At 42.7% G+C, this 20,130-nt stretch overlaps 1 protein-coding gene across 1 annotated transcript; it reads right to left on the bottom strand.

Moving 5' to 3' along the window:
* Positions 1–300: 300 nt before the first annotated feature.
* LOC121190874 (gap junction delta-2 protein-like) lies at positions 301–17,077 on the bottom strand. Its single transcript, XM_041051899.1, has 2 exons — positions 17,007–17,077; positions 301–1,165 (listed from the first exon to the last, which is right to left on the bottom strand). The coding sequence occupies exons 1-2, from the start codon at positions 17,075–17,077 to the stop codon at positions 301–303; spliced, it is 936 nt and encodes a 311-aa protein (XP_040907833.1).
* Positions 17,078–20,130: the final 3,053 nt, after the last annotated feature.

The following is a 20,130-nucleotide window of genomic DNA, read 5'->3' as shown; positions in this document are numbered from 1 at the left end:
CTTTGAAGGCACCTAGTGTCACCTAGGCAGAGCAGAACTCTCCAGCGTGTAAGCTTTAGGTGTAAGCTTTGTTCCAGCAACACAGTTGCCTTTTTAGGAAGGTGATTCTTCTCTCTTAAAGTGTCGAAGTCTCTACTTTGTGAATTGATGCTTCATCATGACTGCACAGAGTCTGTCTGTGCTCCTGAATAATAATGCAGTGGTGAGTTTTGTGCCCTAATGATCGGCGGTCCTGGGCCAGGGAAAAGCTCTTCTCCAAAATTTAAGAGGTCCTCGAGCCCCCAGGCAGAGAAGCCTCTGTCAGACGTAGGCTGACTCACTAGACTGGGTCCTGCCCAGGTTGGGGGCCTGGGACAGGTGTGAAACATCCTTCTTGCGCACTTCGCAGATGGACTTCCTTCGGGCCTGCACCCCTCGGATGGCCGTCTTTATCTTCCTCCAGCCAAGGTGGTTGAGCTCAGCCAGGTTGAGCAGCACACATATGCCACTTACTGCAAACATAAAGACCAGAAATACGGTCTTTTCTGTGGGACGAGACACGTAACACTCCACCTCCTTCACACATGGGTAGCGATCGCACTCAAACATCCCCGGCACATTGAAGCCGTACAGGAAGTACTGGCCGGCCAAAAAGCCGATCTCCAGCGCGTTGCGGAACACCACCTGGATGACGTAGAAACGTGAGATTCCTTCCTGCCGTCGCACTTTAGCACTCTTGTGTGTTTGAGGGAGTCCTCGGGGTCCGTTAGGGATCTCCTTGACCTCCAGGCAGTCATGGTCCTCCTTACTGCTGTCAGGGTGCACCAGGATGCCATTGATGTTGCGAGAGTGAAGCTTGCGAGCATGGTGGTCGTGATGGCGACCGTGGTGACCGTGGCCGTGGTGATCCATGTAAGGATGCAGGAGAGAGTAGCTTCTGTCCCGCGCTTTAGCCGACTGGTGAACAGAGTATGTGATGAAGCACAGACTCGGCGTGCACACCAAGATGATCTGAAAGACCCAGTAGCGGATGTGCGAGATGGGGAAGGCCTTGTCGTAACAAGCCTGGTTGCAGCCGGGCTGCATGGTGTTACAGATGAACATGGTTTGCTCATCCTCATACACCTTCTCTCCCACTATGCCTACTATTAGGATACGGAAAATCACCACCACAGTCAGCAGGATCCTGCAGAGAGACAGAGGGAGAAGGAAAGGGCAGCAAGGGGAGGGCGTGAAAGGGAGAAAGGACAGTGTCAGTTAATGAGGAACAAATGCACAGAGGTTCAGGGAATATCTGGGTGTGATTATGACTCTAAAGGGACGCAATAACATTATGTTCACCTTGTACTTCAAAACCATTTCTGAGCAAAGGAAAAAAAATATATATAGTGTTTAGACTAAGAACCCTTGTGGGTCCTAACTATGTCCATGTATGTGTGTGTATGCATGGGCATGTACGTGCATGAATGTGTGTACGTGGTCGCATGTGTTATCACTCAGCTGCCATGACAAACAACACCATAGGATAGTGCAGAGTTGCGCTCTAGATAGCATACACACACACAAGCTCACTTATCATAAAAGCCTGTCAGAGGATAAAGGTGATTTCACACTCATCTTCACTTCTGGGCTGGAACGGAACATCACATTCATTCATTCAGCATGTGTGACTGCACATATATGTTTCAAAGGTGATTGCTTTCCACTGATTGAAGGAACAGTGTTGTAAAATCCACTGGTAGCATTTTTGATAATATTCATTCTTGCCTTTCGTGGCATCTTCTTCACTGTTGCACAGCTGTTTAATAAATATTAAACTGCTGTACAAATGACCTCTTTTCACTCTTCCTCTTCCTCCCCGACACGTGAGGGAAGAGAAAGGCACCATGTTGTGGGTCAACATGTGTTGACAGTTGCAGAGCTTTTAGGGGTGCCTCTGTTTAAAGAGCTTAGACACCAAAGAAGCCCTTCGCCTCACTTCTGGAAAAATGGAGAGTCATAGTTTAGATGCCAATTATTAGCAACTTAGCGCTAAACCATACAGGTAGCGTCTTCTAAAAACCTGGGGGTGGTGGCGTCCCATTGAGCATCATTAGTGCATTGCTGCAGTAATAGAAAGCTGTGTCCAGTGGCCAGCGCATCTACAGAGCAGTGCAGCTGCTGTTCAAGGCCTCTGAGGGGCTGGTGTGCTGTAGTGTTCTCTTCTGGTGTCGATCCAGCATGGGCACTGCGGAGGAGGACTGAGGCTTTAGGGCTGCACTGTCAGCTCTTTCTAATGAGCGAGGAAAGCCTGCACATCATGGGGTTCCCCAGTTTTTGTGCCACAATGCAGTGGATGTGCATGTTCCCTGCATAGAGGAGCCAATTACTTAGAAGACACTTGTTTTCCAAGCAAAAGAGGGGCCACCCAAGGCAACTACAGGGACAGTGATAAATGGGAGCTGGTCCTAGGTAGGTTAGAACAACAGGGGTAAATGGCAGCTACGTATGACGACAGCTTTTAAATCAGATGATGTAAGATGACATGATTCTTGTGGATTTTAAATATGCACATTGAAAGTTGGCCTTTGTTCTGTTGTTTTTATCCACATGTCAAACGAGACTCCATAGTGCGTCTTTTAATGAGGACTCAAAAATGTCCACACCTGCCTTCCATGGCCAGTTACCACAGCAACCAGCGAATTAGTGAAAGGTGAGGATCGGCAAACGAGTGCAGGGAGAGAAGAGGGTAGTAGACACAGAGGTAGGGAGGGAAAAAATATCCTGCAACTATGAGAAACATCTAAAAAGTTTTTCACTCCTTGGGGAGTGAAAAAATAAATAAATGTCTTTGAATGAGGTGATCAAAGAGGCAGCTCGTGAGAGAGTGGAAGACAGGTCAAAGTAAGAGTTATAACGGAGGAACATGTGTTAGTGTGAAACTGACTTAAAATAGAGCAGCGCGCCGCTGCAGGACTGTTTCTGCTCCACCTGCGAGTGTACGCCCGTGTGTGTTTTTTGTATGAGAAAGACAGACACGAGGACACAGAGACAAAGAGGGAGAGTCAGCCATGTGTGTGACTTGTGCAAAATGGCAATCGTGTCGGGCCGCCTGTGCTCGGAGCAGCTGCAAGAAGATACGCTACACTGACTTTCAGCGTGTTTGGAAAATCAGCAGAACAAAGCTTCTCTGCACCTTTGGTCTTCCAGAAGCGAAAATGCAGGTCGTGTATGTAATTTAGGTAAAGACATTCAGTCACTCTCTGATCCTTTGCTGTGAGCCAGATGTATCTCCCTTCACTGGTCATTTGACAGCAGTGGATTTGACCTGAGGGCCGTTATTGATGGTTCTCTGCACCACAAGGAGTCATTTGAGGCGTACTGCTCACTGAGACAGAAATCTGTCTTCGACGCTGCGCATTTATATGCAAATATTTGTTTAAATAATACAGGGAATATGAAACTAGCTCATGTTCAGTGTCAGTGAGAATCTGCAGTGCTGGATGCTGATTTATAACAGAGTAACAGGCAGGAGCGGCGAACAGCACGTCTGCATTCACTTTCTGTTTCTGTTCAACGTCTGCCTCTTCTCATGTGATAATTACTACGTCGTAATAGCATTAACTAAGTCTGCCTGATATCCACGTCTCTCTGTATAGTGGCACAAGCGCATAGACTGGGCAGGCCTATTATGGTTTTTAAAAAAATGTGTTTGTAGTTAAAATTCGCTCAAATGAGTTTTTATCATCCAGACCTAACAGATGGTAAATGTTGGTGGAATCTCTGCAAAAATGAAAACGCTGTTCTATTCACAGCACTGCACTGTATCCAAAGCAGGAGTCCACATTCATTTAGATCAATTTTTGCCAAATTTATGAATTCATTTTTTTCTTTGTTTAGCACATTTTAAGCTGTCCTTCTCAGCTTCAAGCACAGTGTCCCTTTTTTTCTGCACAAACTGATTCTGAGTCTGATTAATCATTTTGTTTATTTCTAAATTACTGAAATTAACAAGAACCCCAAACCCAAAAAATCTTTAGTGATACATTAGTGATGATCACTCAAAATATTATGACAGAACAGGTTCGGAAGAATATTGTTTCACTATTCATACACTCACAAAAAAAAAGTGAAAAATGCAGCTGTAAAACAGTCTATTTACATGTAAAGTGATTTTATCCCATCTCATTTTCGTTTCTTTTTCATTGAAAGTCTCGGTCTGCCACTGTAAATCACTAAAAACATAATTAATTCAAAGTTTTAAAAATGTCTTTCTACAAATGTTTTATGGCCGACAGATGCAAATTAGATGCTGCGTAGAAGCACCACATCAGCACTTTCAACTGGTTTTCTCAGCTTGTCTCTACCTGATATCTAAATAAAGATATGTTAGTTTAAATGAAACATGCTCTGCGTATTCACCAATAAACAGGCAGTCTCCTGAGGGATGGACACCAGCTAGGAATGTGCAGCATTTGAACTGAGGGTGAGTGGACTGAACCTGTGTCTCCTCCCTATCGTAAGTTTTTGATGCAGAGCTCGTGATGATGCATCCAGGCATCATGCGTTTATCTCCATATCTCCATAAAGTGGTGAATACCAGCAGATAATCTGGTTGTGAAATTGTATTTACTACGAATATGTGATAAATCATAAATATAGTTTAATATCTATCAATAATAACTCAGATTTCTTTCTTCTAATTTGTGTAAATGATTGTGACAGCCTGTGTGGGACTAACAACATATCCAGGCCGCTAACAAGAAGTAGCAAGCTGTTTATGGCTACTCCCCCCTTTAAATCTTACAACAGCCTTATGTCCACTTTATGTGATGTATTTACAAGTTACCACTGACCACTTAAATGCACAAACCCAGTAAAACTGACTTGGTTGAGTGCTAATTTCCTAAATGCACGGGTTGCAGAGGACTGACTGAAATATGGACCACAAAGAATAAACCTTTTTGTTTTCCCCCAAAATGTGACATTTCTTGTGACTGCTTTGTTCAGTGCAGCTTCACTCGCCGCCTGATATTAGTGATCGATTGTCTTAATCAGACAGTGATATGTTTGTGGTTGTATGGTGCCTCCACAGTAAGAACTTTCAGGCATTATGGACTTTTCTCAGATCTCCTCAAACTTTTTACCGTATTGCAGATATCAGTCTGCACTTGTTTGTTGGGCAGTTTTACGTTGTTAAAAAAAAATTCTAAGACATTGCAAGTATTGAGTGTTGTGCTGTGTGTGTTTGAAGGCCTGGTGTGTGTGTGTGTGTGTATTTGTGCCTGCATGTGTCTGTGTGTGCTCTGCTGCTGGATAACAGGATAATCAGCACAGGGCAGATTGCTGCATTAGCAGAAAGCAGTGGACGAAGGTTATCTGCAAACATCAGTGTTTTAAGTGCTGCAGAGTAACAAGCCAATACTGTACGTTAGGGCAGATTGGGGCGGGGACAGCTCCGAGGCCTAAACCTGCAGAATATTCAATAACCTCCATAAATGATGTAAAAGAGTTTAGAATTTTTAGTATCTCAGTCCTGAGGGGCTGAATATGAAAATGAAGCCTCGCTGAGTCGATCCAAAAAGGAACAGCTCGAAGAAGATGCAGGCTCTAAACCTCTGCTCTTTCTACTGTATTGTTCTTAAAAGTTTCTTAAGTGACCAGTAAATTATCTCCCACATCAGTCACCACTCATCACCTCACTTAACTGCTTGCATCCTTGAGGACCTTCTCTCAGCTTGGACTAATCATCACAATTTTTGAGACTTTCTAAATCCCTAACACCGTGCCAGAGATTTAATGAGTTTTTAAATTAAAGTGGATCTGTCTGTGTCTCTGAATTGGGCTGACATGTGAAACTCTCCTCTCCTAATTTTCACTTTCCTATGCTGCATCGCTGACAGCTGGCATTTTCACAAAGTGCAAAGACCAACAGCAGCTCATGGACAAGCTAAGAAAAGGAGGAAGTAAAGATTAAGGATGTGGTAGTTCATCACTGCGTTACTCTTAGAAACTGATCTGTGGGCGGCTGACTGACCTGTGCGAGTGTGTGTATAGTGCGACGATAGCAGCTCTTCGGCTGGTGTGTCGGCTGGACGTGCAGGGCTGTCTTTCCCAGAGGCTTTCACACACACACACACACACACGTTCATTCATACAGCAGCTGCTGTCGCCAGCCTCCAGGGACAAAAATGACCCCGAGCACAGCAGCAGATGCACTGGAAAACACACACACACGCACACTTTACTCTCACACGCACACACACTCGTTGTGAATATAAATCACTCGTTACTGTATCTCAGTCGAGAGTAACAAACATACAAAGGTGTATATCTCCACAAACACAGACAGACCTCTGAAGGACCAGTGAGTTCAGTATCTGTGAAGAGATCCAGAGTAAAAATATACTTCCCGCCCATACACTCTCAATAATAAGCTCCACTGATTGATGATGGCAGCACATAATGAATAAAGTCCTTACCAACCATAGAAATTAGGCAGCGTAATTATCAGAGTGCAGACATTTCTATCCTCCCACCCCTCATCTACTATTTGTCTGTTTTAATAGTCCTAGGTCTTGCCCACGTATCAGGCAGACATCCATGACCACCTGAACACCTGTGGGTGTGACGAATACACTAATATGAGCCCAACTTGTGTGTCTTCAGCTCGTCAAACACTCATCAGCAATATTTTACTGAGAGTTTAAAACACAAATGCTTTAAAAAGAGAACTCTGATGCCTGTGATTTTAGACAGAAATCACGAAAGCCTTTTCATTCGGTAAATTTCCTTTGTGCCACAACACAGAGTCAACATATGCAGAAATGTAATTATCTCGCTCGTTCGCTCAGCTCTGACGGAAATAGCTTCCAGCTGTTTTTTCAGGAATAACGAAGGAAAGAGAGAAAGTAAATAGGGGGGGAGACTCTTCTGCTAACTGTGCCAGTTACATCTAATCTGAGACAAGTATGAACAAGATTTGTGTTGTGATGGTGCACTAAATTTTAAACATCACCAACAGCCTCTGCTAAAATCTTCCGCGACTGTGATTTGTTTCTCAAGCAAAACTCTTTGGTTGTAACAAATGGATGACAAAACAACTGTCCAAAGCTGGAGGACATTGTGTTTGAAGAAATTCCACACACAACTTTTCCATTAAGTCATCGCACGACCCAACCATGCGTGATGATGATGATGCAGTGTATACCAGATGCAGCCTTCCTCCATCCCATTTGTCTTTGTGCCATCTAAAATTAGCCTTTCATCTAAAATTGCCCTTTCATCTCAATTCTAGCCACGGGAGGAACACACTATGCAGAAGCGTCTCTATCTAAAATAACTTGAAAGTTGAAAACCTTCAAATGAATGATATCAGCATTTCCCTTTGGTTCCTACACAGCATATATTGCTGATTGCGCCAATATACGATTTCAGAATATCCCATAAATCACATTGTGGCTATTCAGTATTTAGAAGGATGACCGCTTCTACACAATCAACACATTTTCCTGGAGAATATAAAAATAAAAGCAGGATTTGGGATTTAGTTTAGTGTAAAATACAAAGAATTGACCAAAATTCTTCTTCAGAAAGTCTCTGCATAGACTCACATACAATGTGACGATGTCCTGATATAATTATCTATGACTGTTAAATCTGAAGTTGGGCTTTTGATTGAAGACTCAAATTTCCACCCAAAGAAAATGATTTTATTTTGCAGTGCGACACAGATTAGGCTCAGATTGGTCTGACTCTCACTCAGTGACCCCCATCGGCCTCCTCATTTTAAGTCAGACACTCATTTTATCTCACTGCATCTAACTTTTAGGTGAAAAAGAACACAACTAGACCCTCACTTGCACAAATAAGTAATCCTGCACACACCGGCAGTTCAGGGAAACTGAGCTCAAATTCCTAATTGCTTTGTTTCGCATTTTGTATCATACATCTACTTTAGTCAGAAAATTCCAAGAATGCCTTCGCTCTATAGGAGAAACTGAGTTGCTTCTTACTTTCTAGTCCACTGAGAGGAAGTCTGAAGTGTCTTTCTAAGTATGAAAGTTGATGGTGAGCTTAGAGAACATTTCTGAGGGAGTGACACTAAAATCTGGTGTTTTCCATTTACACAGTTTACCTCTATCTGTAGTTGACAGCAATGCTGTTGTATCCAAATTCCTACTGTGTTGTCTACAGCATGTTTGGCATGTTATCTTTTCAAACACAAAAGACAGAAAACCAAACAGCAATTTGGATCAGAAATTCCCATTGCATCATTTTTGTACAGGGCTTTGTAGAGCATTTTTCCACCCCCTTATGAAGAATTGTTATTATCCCAGTGACAGCTAAACAAACTGAGCACATCAGAACACAGATTTGTCTGAATTTATGTTAGTCAAGCCTGTAATGATGCAAGGATGAGTGTAAATAGACTACTGAATTTGTGGAAAATTATATTTGTTCCTCTGCTCCTTGGCAGATGCGATGCAAACCCCATGAGAAGCATATGCATCTGAATAAATCAGTAGATGTAAATGAGCAAAGTAAATGCCAAATGCTTTGAAATTTTGTGGGTTAATATACTATGGCATTTTATCAATCATTTTCCCACTTTAAACCTCATAGTCAGTTTACTATGACTGCTGGGGTTGTCATGATTTATTAACAAGTTTATATGTCATGTGATCTGGGCTTTTAAGAGTTGTGGTTAATGTTGTGTGGAGTGAATGTGGTGCGAATCTATACTCATAAATATAATTTGATTTGGAAAAAAACAAAAAACAAAAGAGCATCTTAGCCGCCTTGTGCAGTTTTTAATGTTTGCTAATGCACCCAAACTGGCAACAATTAACCAGAAGCACATGGGACTGACATGCCTTCACCTCCTCAGTCATAATGGTCACTGACTCGGCTCACTGGGCATTGCCCCATGTGGCCAGCTTGTGTAGAACAGAGTGGAAGATGGAAGATTCAAGGATGTAGAAATAAATCTGATTTGACGTGAGCAATTAAATGTTCATGATTGTTTTTGTTCTGAATGAAGCTTTTCACAAAATACATTTCCATCACATGTAATATATTCTACCATTTTCTAATTTAAAGAGACTACCACTTCTACTGAGAATAAATAATGTTATTAATGGGAACAATGAATGAAGCTCATCTTTGCTACAGAATTAACTATGGCAACCGTGGTGTCACATTTCAATGTTTTCATTTCACTGCTGAAAAGTGCCTATTATCAGCAACACAGTGTCCAAATTTTTCAGACAATATTAATGCTCTGTCTAAACACAGCATGTTCAACCCCCACTTCTACACGTGAAATTATTTTTAATTAATTCAAGTGTCTGAAAAGGTCATTTAACTCTATGCTTTATGTCCAAAAGTCTGTGCTGCTGAAGTATTGCAAGAGTTAAAATTTCTCAAGGTCACCAGCTCTGTGTAACAGCGCCTCCTCTACTGGGGATTGTGGCTTTTGTTAACTTTCTGGCAGATTATTATGATGCAACCTGACTGTCGCTAATAATTGTTACCAGAACCAGAATTGTTTCTTCCTGGCTGCTGATTTCTGCGCTGCACCATAAATTGAGTTTGACACTTTTAATTCCATCATGCCTTTAATTTGATTTACCTCCCATCCTGCTTTTTTTTCCTCTTCATTTCGAATAACTTATGCAGTGTAAATTTTAATCAGAGATCTACTCTGAAAATTAAAAGCACTCTAACCACACTATAAAGAAAAGATGGCTCACTAATTCAAAAACATATCAGGCAGTACTGTGGATACTGCACTTCCCACATGTATTAAATATTCTGTAGTAATGTACTATCATTATGAAGATAACTTGCTGTAATTAGTGCACTCCTTTCATTAATAAGCTCCCAGACAATTTAATACATTTGTTTTCATTTGGAATACAAAGTTAAGAGAAACATAACGCACAGAAAATGCCATAGATTTACATTTATTTTACCATGTGGTAAAATCATCAAATAAAAACAGCTAAGCTATATATAGGGAAACATTACACGCCTGCTAAAGCTCATGCGCACACCATCGATGTGTTGCTGTGATGAGTAATAGCCTGTGCTGAATGAAAGCTGAGGTCAGCTTTACTGGTAAAGTCCCCCCGTCGAACAGCATAATCAATAGCATTCAACATCAGGGATTGCTGCACAAATAAACTAATGACAACTCTAGGTGCGCAGAAAAATGGTTTAATTTGAAAGACAGTCCCGCTCCTCGCTGCAGGATGATAGATTACTCATCCTGCCAAATGCTGAGAAATAGGCTCCATTGTTTTGCTTTGCAACACAATCTTTCTCGACAGTATAGATTTTATCCAGGGAGATGACTATTAATGATGCATGAAATATACTCCAGTTTACTGTTAGGCAGAATGATGCCCTCAATTAAAGCAACGTATTCCTACATCTCAAATTATTTTGGAAGAAGTAGGGTGCCCTTCTCAAAGTAGGGTACCTCCTTCATGTGGATATCCTGACCTATTTAAGAAAAGTGGAAAGAGAACACAGATATGTGCATGGAAACTACAGGAGTGAACGACTTCAGGGCAAAGGAGCAGATCGTCATCTATATTTTGCTTTCAGAGCCAACAAACAAGGATGTAGATATACTATTCAAAACTTTCATCCCTGTCTGTTTATGTACAGTGCCTTTTTTTGTACCATATAAACAGAGTTAAAGACCAACAGGGTATTTTATCATTTTGTACATTACATTAAAAGGCCGGTCAAATCTGCATAAATTTTTGATGAGTGGCTTGACATCAAACGCAACTTGCAACAAGGGCCACATAACACTTATTAAGATTTTATGAAGTATTTATAATGTCAAGTCAATTTTATTTGTATAGCACAAAATCATAACACAAGTTGTCTCAGGGCACTTAGCAGGTCTAGACCATACTCTCAACATTATTATGATGCTCAATGATGATTAATCATTAATGCTCGAGTGGGGAGTGATAGGTGTTTAATAATAGATAGTTTAACTCTGTAATGCAGAAAAAAGAATAGGTAAACGGATACAGAAATTTACTACAGAGTACATAAATTAAATCACAACAAAATTACATTTTCTAAAATAACTATGATTTTCATTTATGTACAATATATGAAATGTAATCCAAATTACATAATGTGTTCATTTGTTTCAACAACACAGAGCGTCTGTCTCTTATTAAAGGCGTGGCGTGGTATTCAGTCAAACCTGCACTGCTGTGTTTGCACCAGCGGTGAATATTGCATGTAATTTCTCTCATGATGGCACAGTGACTTCACAAGAGCCACAGGAAGAGCGTTACGTTCAGATGAACGTGAAATTAAGGAACACAAAGGGTCTCGTGTATTTTTAGAAAACCTATCAATGCAGCGTGAGTTGTGTGTGTGTGTGTGTGTGTGTGTGTGTGTGTGTGTGTGTGTGTGTGTGTGTGTGTGTGTGTGTGTGTGTGTGGGTCAGTCAGCAGCTCCAGAGGAAGGATCTCTGACACAGATTCTCCACTGAACTTCTGCAGAGGGAAAACTTCTCTCTTCTTTCATCTGTCTCCTACTTCCCTCCCTCTGTACCCTTTTTGTTCTGCCTCTACAGCTCACATCCTCTCCTCGCTGTCCTTCCACCCGGCGCCCTTTATTTATTTTTTTTTATCTTCCTCAGATCACTCTAGTCCTCCATTATCTCTGCCTCTTTTTCGCTCTACTTGTCTTTGGCACTGACCTCACTACGGCATTGCAGTGTAGGGGAAGATGCATCAAAACACTTCCTTTCTCTCTTCCTTCCTACCTGCAAGGTGAATAACTCAAACCCAAAGGCTTCATCCTCTCATGGTAGAGCACTTTTCTATGAGACGCACAAACACATACACCTGTGGTCTGCAAAACATCTGAGCCCCACACGTGAAAATGAAAATATGACCTATGTCATCATTTTGTATTTTCTGTCTGTGTACACAATACTTTTTACTACAGTATGCTTTCAGAATTCAGTAGTACCATTTTTACATACAGCATTAAGGGCAGTCCGAGAAGTTAAATTAAAGTATATATGTAACTTTATCCATAGAAAATAAAAGTGACATTTCACACAGAAAAAAACAATACGTCGCAAACAGATGGCTCGATATGCCAGAGAAGCCCCGCATTCAGATATTTGCAGAGTTGTGTGGACACATCTCTGTTTTTGGCAGATCAGCAAAGTATACAAGCAGTTGTTTGTCCAGCTGGAACAAACATGTCTTATTTGCATGAGAATGCAAACTGTGGAGGTGTTCAAATGCTGGTCTGATAAGGAGGAATAATAAAGAGGATGGAGGGAAAAGTAAATGATTAACTAATGTACCATCTTTAACTGTAAAAACAGTTTGTACATGATTATGTTGAGTAGTACTACACCAGATCTACCAGCAAGTCCCTGTCTGACAGTTTAATATTAGCTGCAAACCTTTGGACATTTTAGTGAATTACAATAATGTATTTGCTATAGTAAGTATAATTATGTGTACAAAACTGAGACATATAACACAACTGCAAACATTATCAAGGCTGCTGACATCCTGTGTTACCCAAATACATCTGTATATCATCAGCACATCAACACGAACACATTTTATTTGTGTTGGTGATAAAAATCAGGTATGTTGAGATCTACATGAAGTATGGACACCTGAATCTGTAGCATCATTTGAAAGTTAGTCAGCTGACTGTTTCTGCAGAAAAATATTTGTAGGAATATTTGCAAAAAGTGCACAAGTACGAGCACAAATTTTGGAGGAAAAAACCTTTGTGATGCTGTATTGTTATTATACGCACCAAATGTATAACGCTTGCCCTGGTTGTGTCATCACCTGTTAGCAGACTACCTCTGCACATCAAGAGCAGAAACTTAATTAATTTACCTAATTAAAAACTCAGAGTAAGAAAGGCTGACACCTTACGGTCCATACTGAACTGCTGGGTATCTAATGCTGAAAACCCCAGGGTCATTGTATCTGTGAATATACAGTAAATTTGGTTTAGGTTAGAGGTTAATGCAGCCTTGACAATGATTTCTTTCACTGTGTAATCACGATTGCAGTCACTGGTTATCCATGCACACACTGTACGTCACCCAGTTAGAAGTCAGGCTTACAGAAATCACAATACATAACATTAATCTTTGAATGAGTCATATTATGCAAGCCACCTGTGGTTAGTCAGAGGCACAGAAGCAACTCTCAATTTGTCTGTCTCTTTCAAAGACCATAATTAAGCTAACCTATGCCACTGCGCAGAGTTGGTCCATTTCTATTTTTATCACTGTATTCCTAGGCTAATTATCTGTCCTATGCCAGGGCATAGGTTAGCTTAAAACCTACAATTAAGAAGCTGCTTAATTGTAGCTGGATTAGACAGTCTAGACATCCAACAATGCTATCTGATAGTGTCTCGTGGTGGAAGTACATCCTCACGTTGCAAGAGAGAGGGTTGGCACTCAAACAGATGACTGACATGCAACCATGTTCCAAAGTTTTGATGCAGGGGAGACTGTTCAGCCATCAGGGAATCTCTCTGTTCTGTTCTTTGGAACTGCATCCTTGGGACTGCAAGCGCACACATGCAAACTCTTTAAAAAGACACTACACAAAGGCTGAACATCCTATTTGTGATGCCATCTAGCAGTTGCTGCATGCTCCGGCCACACCCTGTGAAGTGCAGGACTTCACAATGCACAACAGTGCAACACTACATCACAGTTGGTTGTGTTCACAAGTGCAACGGACCACACCTGACCACACCCAACAGCACAGTTGGGTGTGGTCAGTGGTGCAACAGACTTGAACCTTTCAACCCATAGAGGTCAGTGCAACAATTTTGACTTCACACATGATTTAGTGTGGAGCTGCTCATAAACACTCTAGGAGGCACCTTTACAGCACGAATCTGTGCCAGTGGAGAACAATTCTCCAACTTGCTGGTACATCCAAAAACATCATTCTGATCATTTAAATGTTAAGTGTCACTGATTTCCTGACCATGCAGACACATGCTTAGGATTAGGAGTCAAGTCTTTATCTTTAGTTGTTTTGTGTTGTATCTGAGATTGTCTAACAGTTACTAACATCTAATGTCTAAGAATGCCTGTCTACAGGTAAAAAGGCAAGATCCAGACCACCACTTAGGTTTAAATGGATACACCCTAACCCAAAGTCTCTCTGTCCACCAAACTGCATAAGAATTCTCCAATAGCCTACATTTTTTAGATGTCCTGCAAACAGGCTAGCTAAAAGGGACAAAATCAAAATCAGCTTGGCAAGGGTAAAAAGAAAAAAAAAAAATCAGGTTACAAAATACTGTACAAAGTGACTCCAAAGACAATGCTTCTTGGCTCGCATGGCATAGACAAGCAGAGTAGAAGGAGGGAACCTCACTGGAAAGCAGCTAATGTTACAGCTAATGCCCTAGGGTCAACTAGAGAACCTAGTAGGACAAACACAATCTGAGGGAAGCCAAAACACACAGGGATCATTTACAGAGCGTTTCACTGTATTCAGCACAGTGGCACACAGTAGTGTCACTACTTCCTGATGATTACTTCATCTATCTAGGTTTATGACATTTTTGAAGGTGGCTTACTTATCTAGAATACTCTACAATAAGAAGACCAATAACTGGTGCATAAAGGACTGTTCTAAATTGACCCAGGAAAGCATAGCTCATTTTACTAAATGTATTTTAGGCATTCAGGGAGTTCAGCCAGTGAAATGCATGATCAACAAATAGCTCAAATTAAGCATATAAGAGGAAGCCATTACATCATGAGACTATTCACTATGACTTTTGAGAGAGGTAGCAGACAAATTGAGAGTTGCCTCTGTGCCTCTGAAAAAAAAAACTGTAGGTGGCTTACAGACATTGAGTCATCCAAAGATTAATTTTCACCTTTTTTTTTTGTACCCTGTGCTTCGAGGGTATGACTGATTCAGCTGCCAGGACTGGATTTTAAAGCTGCATTAAGTAATGTTTGACCACTAGGGGGCGGAAAGACTCCAGAACAAGTTCACAACAGTTAGCAATTAGCTTATGAAGTTGTTATGGCTAACATGTTAGCAAACGGTTGCCTACTTACATATCCAGCAGAAACAGAGCAACACGGACATCCCTTTGGTCTCCTTTTTCTGGCCACCTGTTGAATGTAATCCCAATATTCACTGGCGTTTAGCCCCTGTTTGGTTTCCCAACTCATGAGAAAATTGTATGTATCTCTTTTCGGTTTGCTAAACGTCCAACTTTCTTCACCAGTTACTTCAGCTCTTTGCCATTTCACGCCGCGTAGTTAGTGCACAGTTAGCTTTTTTCAGTTTCTGTGCTGGGAGCCGCTGCCAGCGGTCACATACAAGCCAACATTGTTTTGGTTTTGTCTCTCCGGAGAACCAAAACAATGAGCTAAACACGCCTGGACACTCCATATGGCTTCAGAGTGGGGTGTTGATTCTCAGTGATCGCAGCAATACTACCAATCCCATAAGCAGAAGGGAGTCGTATAATTAAATGGTAAGAAATATTGCTTAATGCATCTTTAAATCAAGTCAACATGCTGTGTTATATGCAGGTTTTCATTCCACTGGACTAGACCAGGTGATTTCATTGGTTAATGCACTCTCAAGCAGCGAGGAAGAACTCATTGAAATGACTTGGTGTAGTGCTCGATTGGAAGGAAAATCTCCATCTCGCATGATTTCAGATTCCCGATCAACACAAGTTTTGGTATTCGGTGGCTCACATCATCTCTGTTGCTCTGGTGCAGTTGCAGTGTCGTTGATTTTGAAGGATAGGCCTTTAGCCTAATGCCTCTGTGTAGTCAATGAAAGCGTGAGCCAATTTTCTCTCCATTCACATACACACAGAGCAATACGCACTCTCTCGCTCTCTCTCTCTTTCACACACACACACACACACACACAAAGCTACTGAAACAGGCAGGTTAGGGCATGGCCTTGTTGCAGATCTGTAGTAATGGGTAATGAACACAACATTGCAGTCAAATTCATTGTCTTCGTGGCTTTGTTTTTTTTCTTTCTTTTATGAAAAGTAATTTTTGAATCACAAACCTACACATCCAGATTTTGCAGGCTAAAGCATGTTCACTCTTCACTTTTCCAAATGAGCATCCCAGCGTGACATTTGGATTGTGTTTAATGGGTGGAAAATTCCACTTTTGCATTCAATTAATCACACAGAGATGATGTGGAACACATTTTTCACACAGATTTTACAGCATGTCTCCATGGCATGTCTCCACTGCTAATCAAACTAAAAGCTCATCTGTTCAACCCTCCACCACGAACCATTGTCACACAAAAGATAAGAAATTATTTAGTCAGACTGTTACTTTGATGCAAACAAGGGTCTGCTGATGAGAACAAATTGAATGAACTTTTTTTAAAATTTTCTCTCTCGAGTTCACACAGAGTTCAGAGCCATTTACTCCCCTTTGATTCTACCTTCCACACCTGCTTGCTCACCATCCTTTCATCTTCTGCACCTCTGCTCTCCCCTCACTCCCACTCCCCTCTCCTCCTTCTGTCCTATTGGTCTGTGGCCAACGGTATCAAGCGTAATCTATCAATAGCTAGGCTATTAGGTAGTATCAACACAGGAACCTCTCTGAATTAACCATAATGCCCAGTAAAGCCTGCTATTGATTGTGTGCAATTAGTTTATCCCTTAACTAACGACTGGTGTGGAGGATAAAGGTGAGGAGAGCAGGGATGAGGAAGGGACGGGGGAGGCAGGGATCACTGTGGGGGACTGTAGAACAGAGGAGAGCACTGGAACAAGCCTGAGGAGGGTGGTTTCTGTAGGGATGCCATTAACTGATGCCTACAGAATTTATACACACACACACACACTCTCACACACACACACATACTGTCTTTACATTAAAAAAAAAAACCAATCTGCTCCTTAGAACCACAAATACAAAAAATACCACAGATACAAAACTGGACAATAAAACCTTTTACACACAAATGTGATCAGTGTCTTACCTTCCAATCATGGTAGAGTGCTGCTGGACAGCCGCCTCCAGCAGCCTCTCCAAAATGGTCCATTCTCCCATGGTGATGGAAAGGTGGCAGAGCTGTCAGCGGAAACAGGACTTCTTTCTTCCTTTCTCCAAAAGACTCCCTCTTCCTTCTCCCAGGACCGACCTGCACCGACCTGTGAACCAGCCGACCAGCGGGGGTACACCCAGACCCCCTGTCCCACACCGGCTCCCTCTTGACCTCTACACGCCGACCTGGCCGCTTGTCAGTGCGTCTTTGACTTTGTGTGTGTTTGAGTGAGTGAGTGTCTTCTCCCGGGCCTGTCCCACTGTGCTTCTCTTCCTGGATGGAGGAGAGAGGTGCTGAGCTGATTACCTCCCCCTCCTCTTTCCCTCAGTCTCTCCCCCTCCCCTATGCAGTGATGCTTGTCCTCCCCCTGCCGCACCAGTCTGTTCTGCACTACAGCATATGCTATAGCTCACCATATGACAGCCATGATCACCCTCTCTCTTCCACTTGCCTCTCTTCTCCCCTTGTTCTTTTCTCCTCTTCCACGTCTGTCCTTGCCTTCGTTCTCCACCCTACCCCCAGGGCACTCCTTGTACTTTAACTGCACTCCCTGCCATCAGTGCTGCTCTTCGCTCGTCCTTGCATTGTTAGGATCTTTGCCTTTGCTTCACCCTTGCTACTCTAACCTAAACACACCACATATGGCTGATCCTCCTTGGCTCACCTCAGCAAACAGCACCGTAAACACACACACACACACACACACAGACACTTGCGCTCGATGACAGCTCTGAATCCCACTTTCCCACTTCCTACTGAGGACTGCAGATGCACACCAGCACACAAAGCTCCTGCCTGCTGAATGTCATTTTACGACTGGAGGAATGGTCGCTCCCACAGCTCCGAGCGCTACAAGGACCCATAAAAACCTGCATCCACACACACACACACACTCACACTCAGAGAAGCACACGCAAACACGCTACCACCCAGCCCCTCAGTAATAAATCAGCTGCCTTGCTGCATCCAGTGAGGTTGAACCAAGGCAGTGCGCTGCAGACCTGCTGTCCTGTGTTGTTCCCCTGGCTAATTTCAGCACAGTCCAATGCCCAGAGTCATGTCTGCCGCAGAGAGCGGGGATGAAAAGCTGTCCTGTGAAGCCTGTTTCTGGGTTCCATCATCTTGCATCCCTCTCTCTCCCTCCCTCTCCTTCAGCCTCCACTGTCTTCCTCTCTCTCTCTCTTCCTTAGCTCACGTTTGTGTGCAGATCTCAGTCCTGCCAACTACCTCTGTCTCAGCGCTCGGTCCCCATCTCTGCTTTGTGCTCTCCCTCTCTGTCTCTGTGTCTCCCTCTCGCTCATGAAATCACTCTATCTCTGTCTGTGTGAGCATGCAACAACCCCCCCCCACCACCACCACCCTCCTCCTCCTCTTTCTCCTCCTCCTTTCATAGATCTGCTCTCTCTCTTCTCTCTCCCTCCTTCCCTCCCTCCCTCCTCTGGTAAATGTGCTTGGATTGCTACCCTGATCGCTGCTTCACTTATGCTTGCAAGAACGCCTCCCACCGTACTGCTGTGTCTGTTCCTGCCTGATGTTGCACAGTAAGAAGGGATCTGTGGTCTACCCGTGCCTTCTGCCCTGTCTTCACTGCAGTCCTTTGTTCCAGTCTGAAGTCTCGGCAGTGTTTCCCATACTCTTCCTCTCTTTTCTCACTCACTGTCACACATTATTCAGCCCTCGCTTCCAGGAGGAGGATTACAGGAGAATTGTGGCTCCTGCTCCACCCCATCCCCCATCTATCTCCTCCCTTTCTCCATCTTACTGTTTTGGTGATGACAACACACCTAATTTACCCTGGCCCAACCCTCATACCCTTTCTGAATTTCCTCTCCTCATCTTCTCTTTTCTGCTCCTCATTCGGTCCATTTCCCCCCTCTTCCATTCCAACCTCCATGCTCTCTCTCCCTCTCAGGAGAGATCACTGCCGTATTGTACTTTGCTGTGACATTGAAAGCTGCATTCATTAGATTTATATTAAGGTGGCGAGGAAATGGGATGGTCTCCCTCCATTACACACAGATATAGGCAGATGTGTGGCATTTAATCAATCTGCTCTCACAGCTATACAGTAGATAAACACGGGAAACCCAAAATATGTAGGTGCATCTTCATTTTCAAGACAGGAAATGAGATGAATACATAGGAAAATTAAAGAACGGCATGTTGTTTCTTCAAGAGGTGAGTCATAGCAAGGTTTTTCCCCATCTGGAAGACTGAGTCAACTTTTGCATAAGTAAATGATGCAGTGGCATGACATGAGACCAGCACACAGAATGAAATCATGGCTTGAGGTGGCGAGTTCAATTCATTTACACTGTTCTTCTTTTTAGTTGCACCTCTCTGATTTTGGATGAAATGCTTTTCTAGTTGGCTCCTTATTTGTTCAAGAATAAGGTGCATGCCTTTAGGACGTTTTGGAAATTTTTAATACCACCTTAACAACCTCAAATCCTGTGCCACTGTATTCCTCTCAAAACTAGCAAGCGACAGCGAGGTGAGCAAATTCACAGTCACAGCTCTTACACAACAACCTCAACAGTACATTAGAGATCGATCTATCTTGTTGTACTCGTGCATGCACACATGCAAAACCCCTCTGTATGTGTGTGAGTGTGTGTGAAAGAAAGAGGAGGATGAGTGGGGGGAGACAGAGAGCAAAAGAGGATTTTGTCAGTTCAGCATCTTCAGTGAGGGGGGGGATTTGGGGTCTTTCTCTTACCAAGGACATGTGTTGTAGGAGTGCCGTTGAAGGAGAGCAGGGAGGGGAGGCGTGCAGTGGGATGTAATGGCTGTGATTTGGTGAGGCTTGGGTTGCAAACGGAGCAGCTGAACCGCTGGCATCAGCCGGTCGGCCCTCTGTAAGAGACTTCAGAGCAGGATGGCACATGAGTGATAGAGTGGCGCAGGTGCGTCTTCAGTGACCTCGAACAGCCAGCTCAAGCATGCATAAACACACATACTGTACCCACAAAATAATAACAATGCGTCACCACATATACTTGCGTCAGTGATAACATAAATGTAATTCATGCAATGCAGTATACTTATATACTGTATA

This window comes from Toxotes jaculatrix, chromosome 12 (assembly GCF_017976425.1).
Source record: "Toxotes jaculatrix isolate fToxJac2 chromosome 12, fToxJac2.pri, whole genome shotgun sequence".
NCBI lineage: Eukaryota > Metazoa > Chordata > Actinopteri > Toxotidae > Toxotes > Toxotes jaculatrix.
Note: the sequence above shows the minus strand (reverse complement) of the source record. Positions and strands in the feature narration are given on the sequence as shown.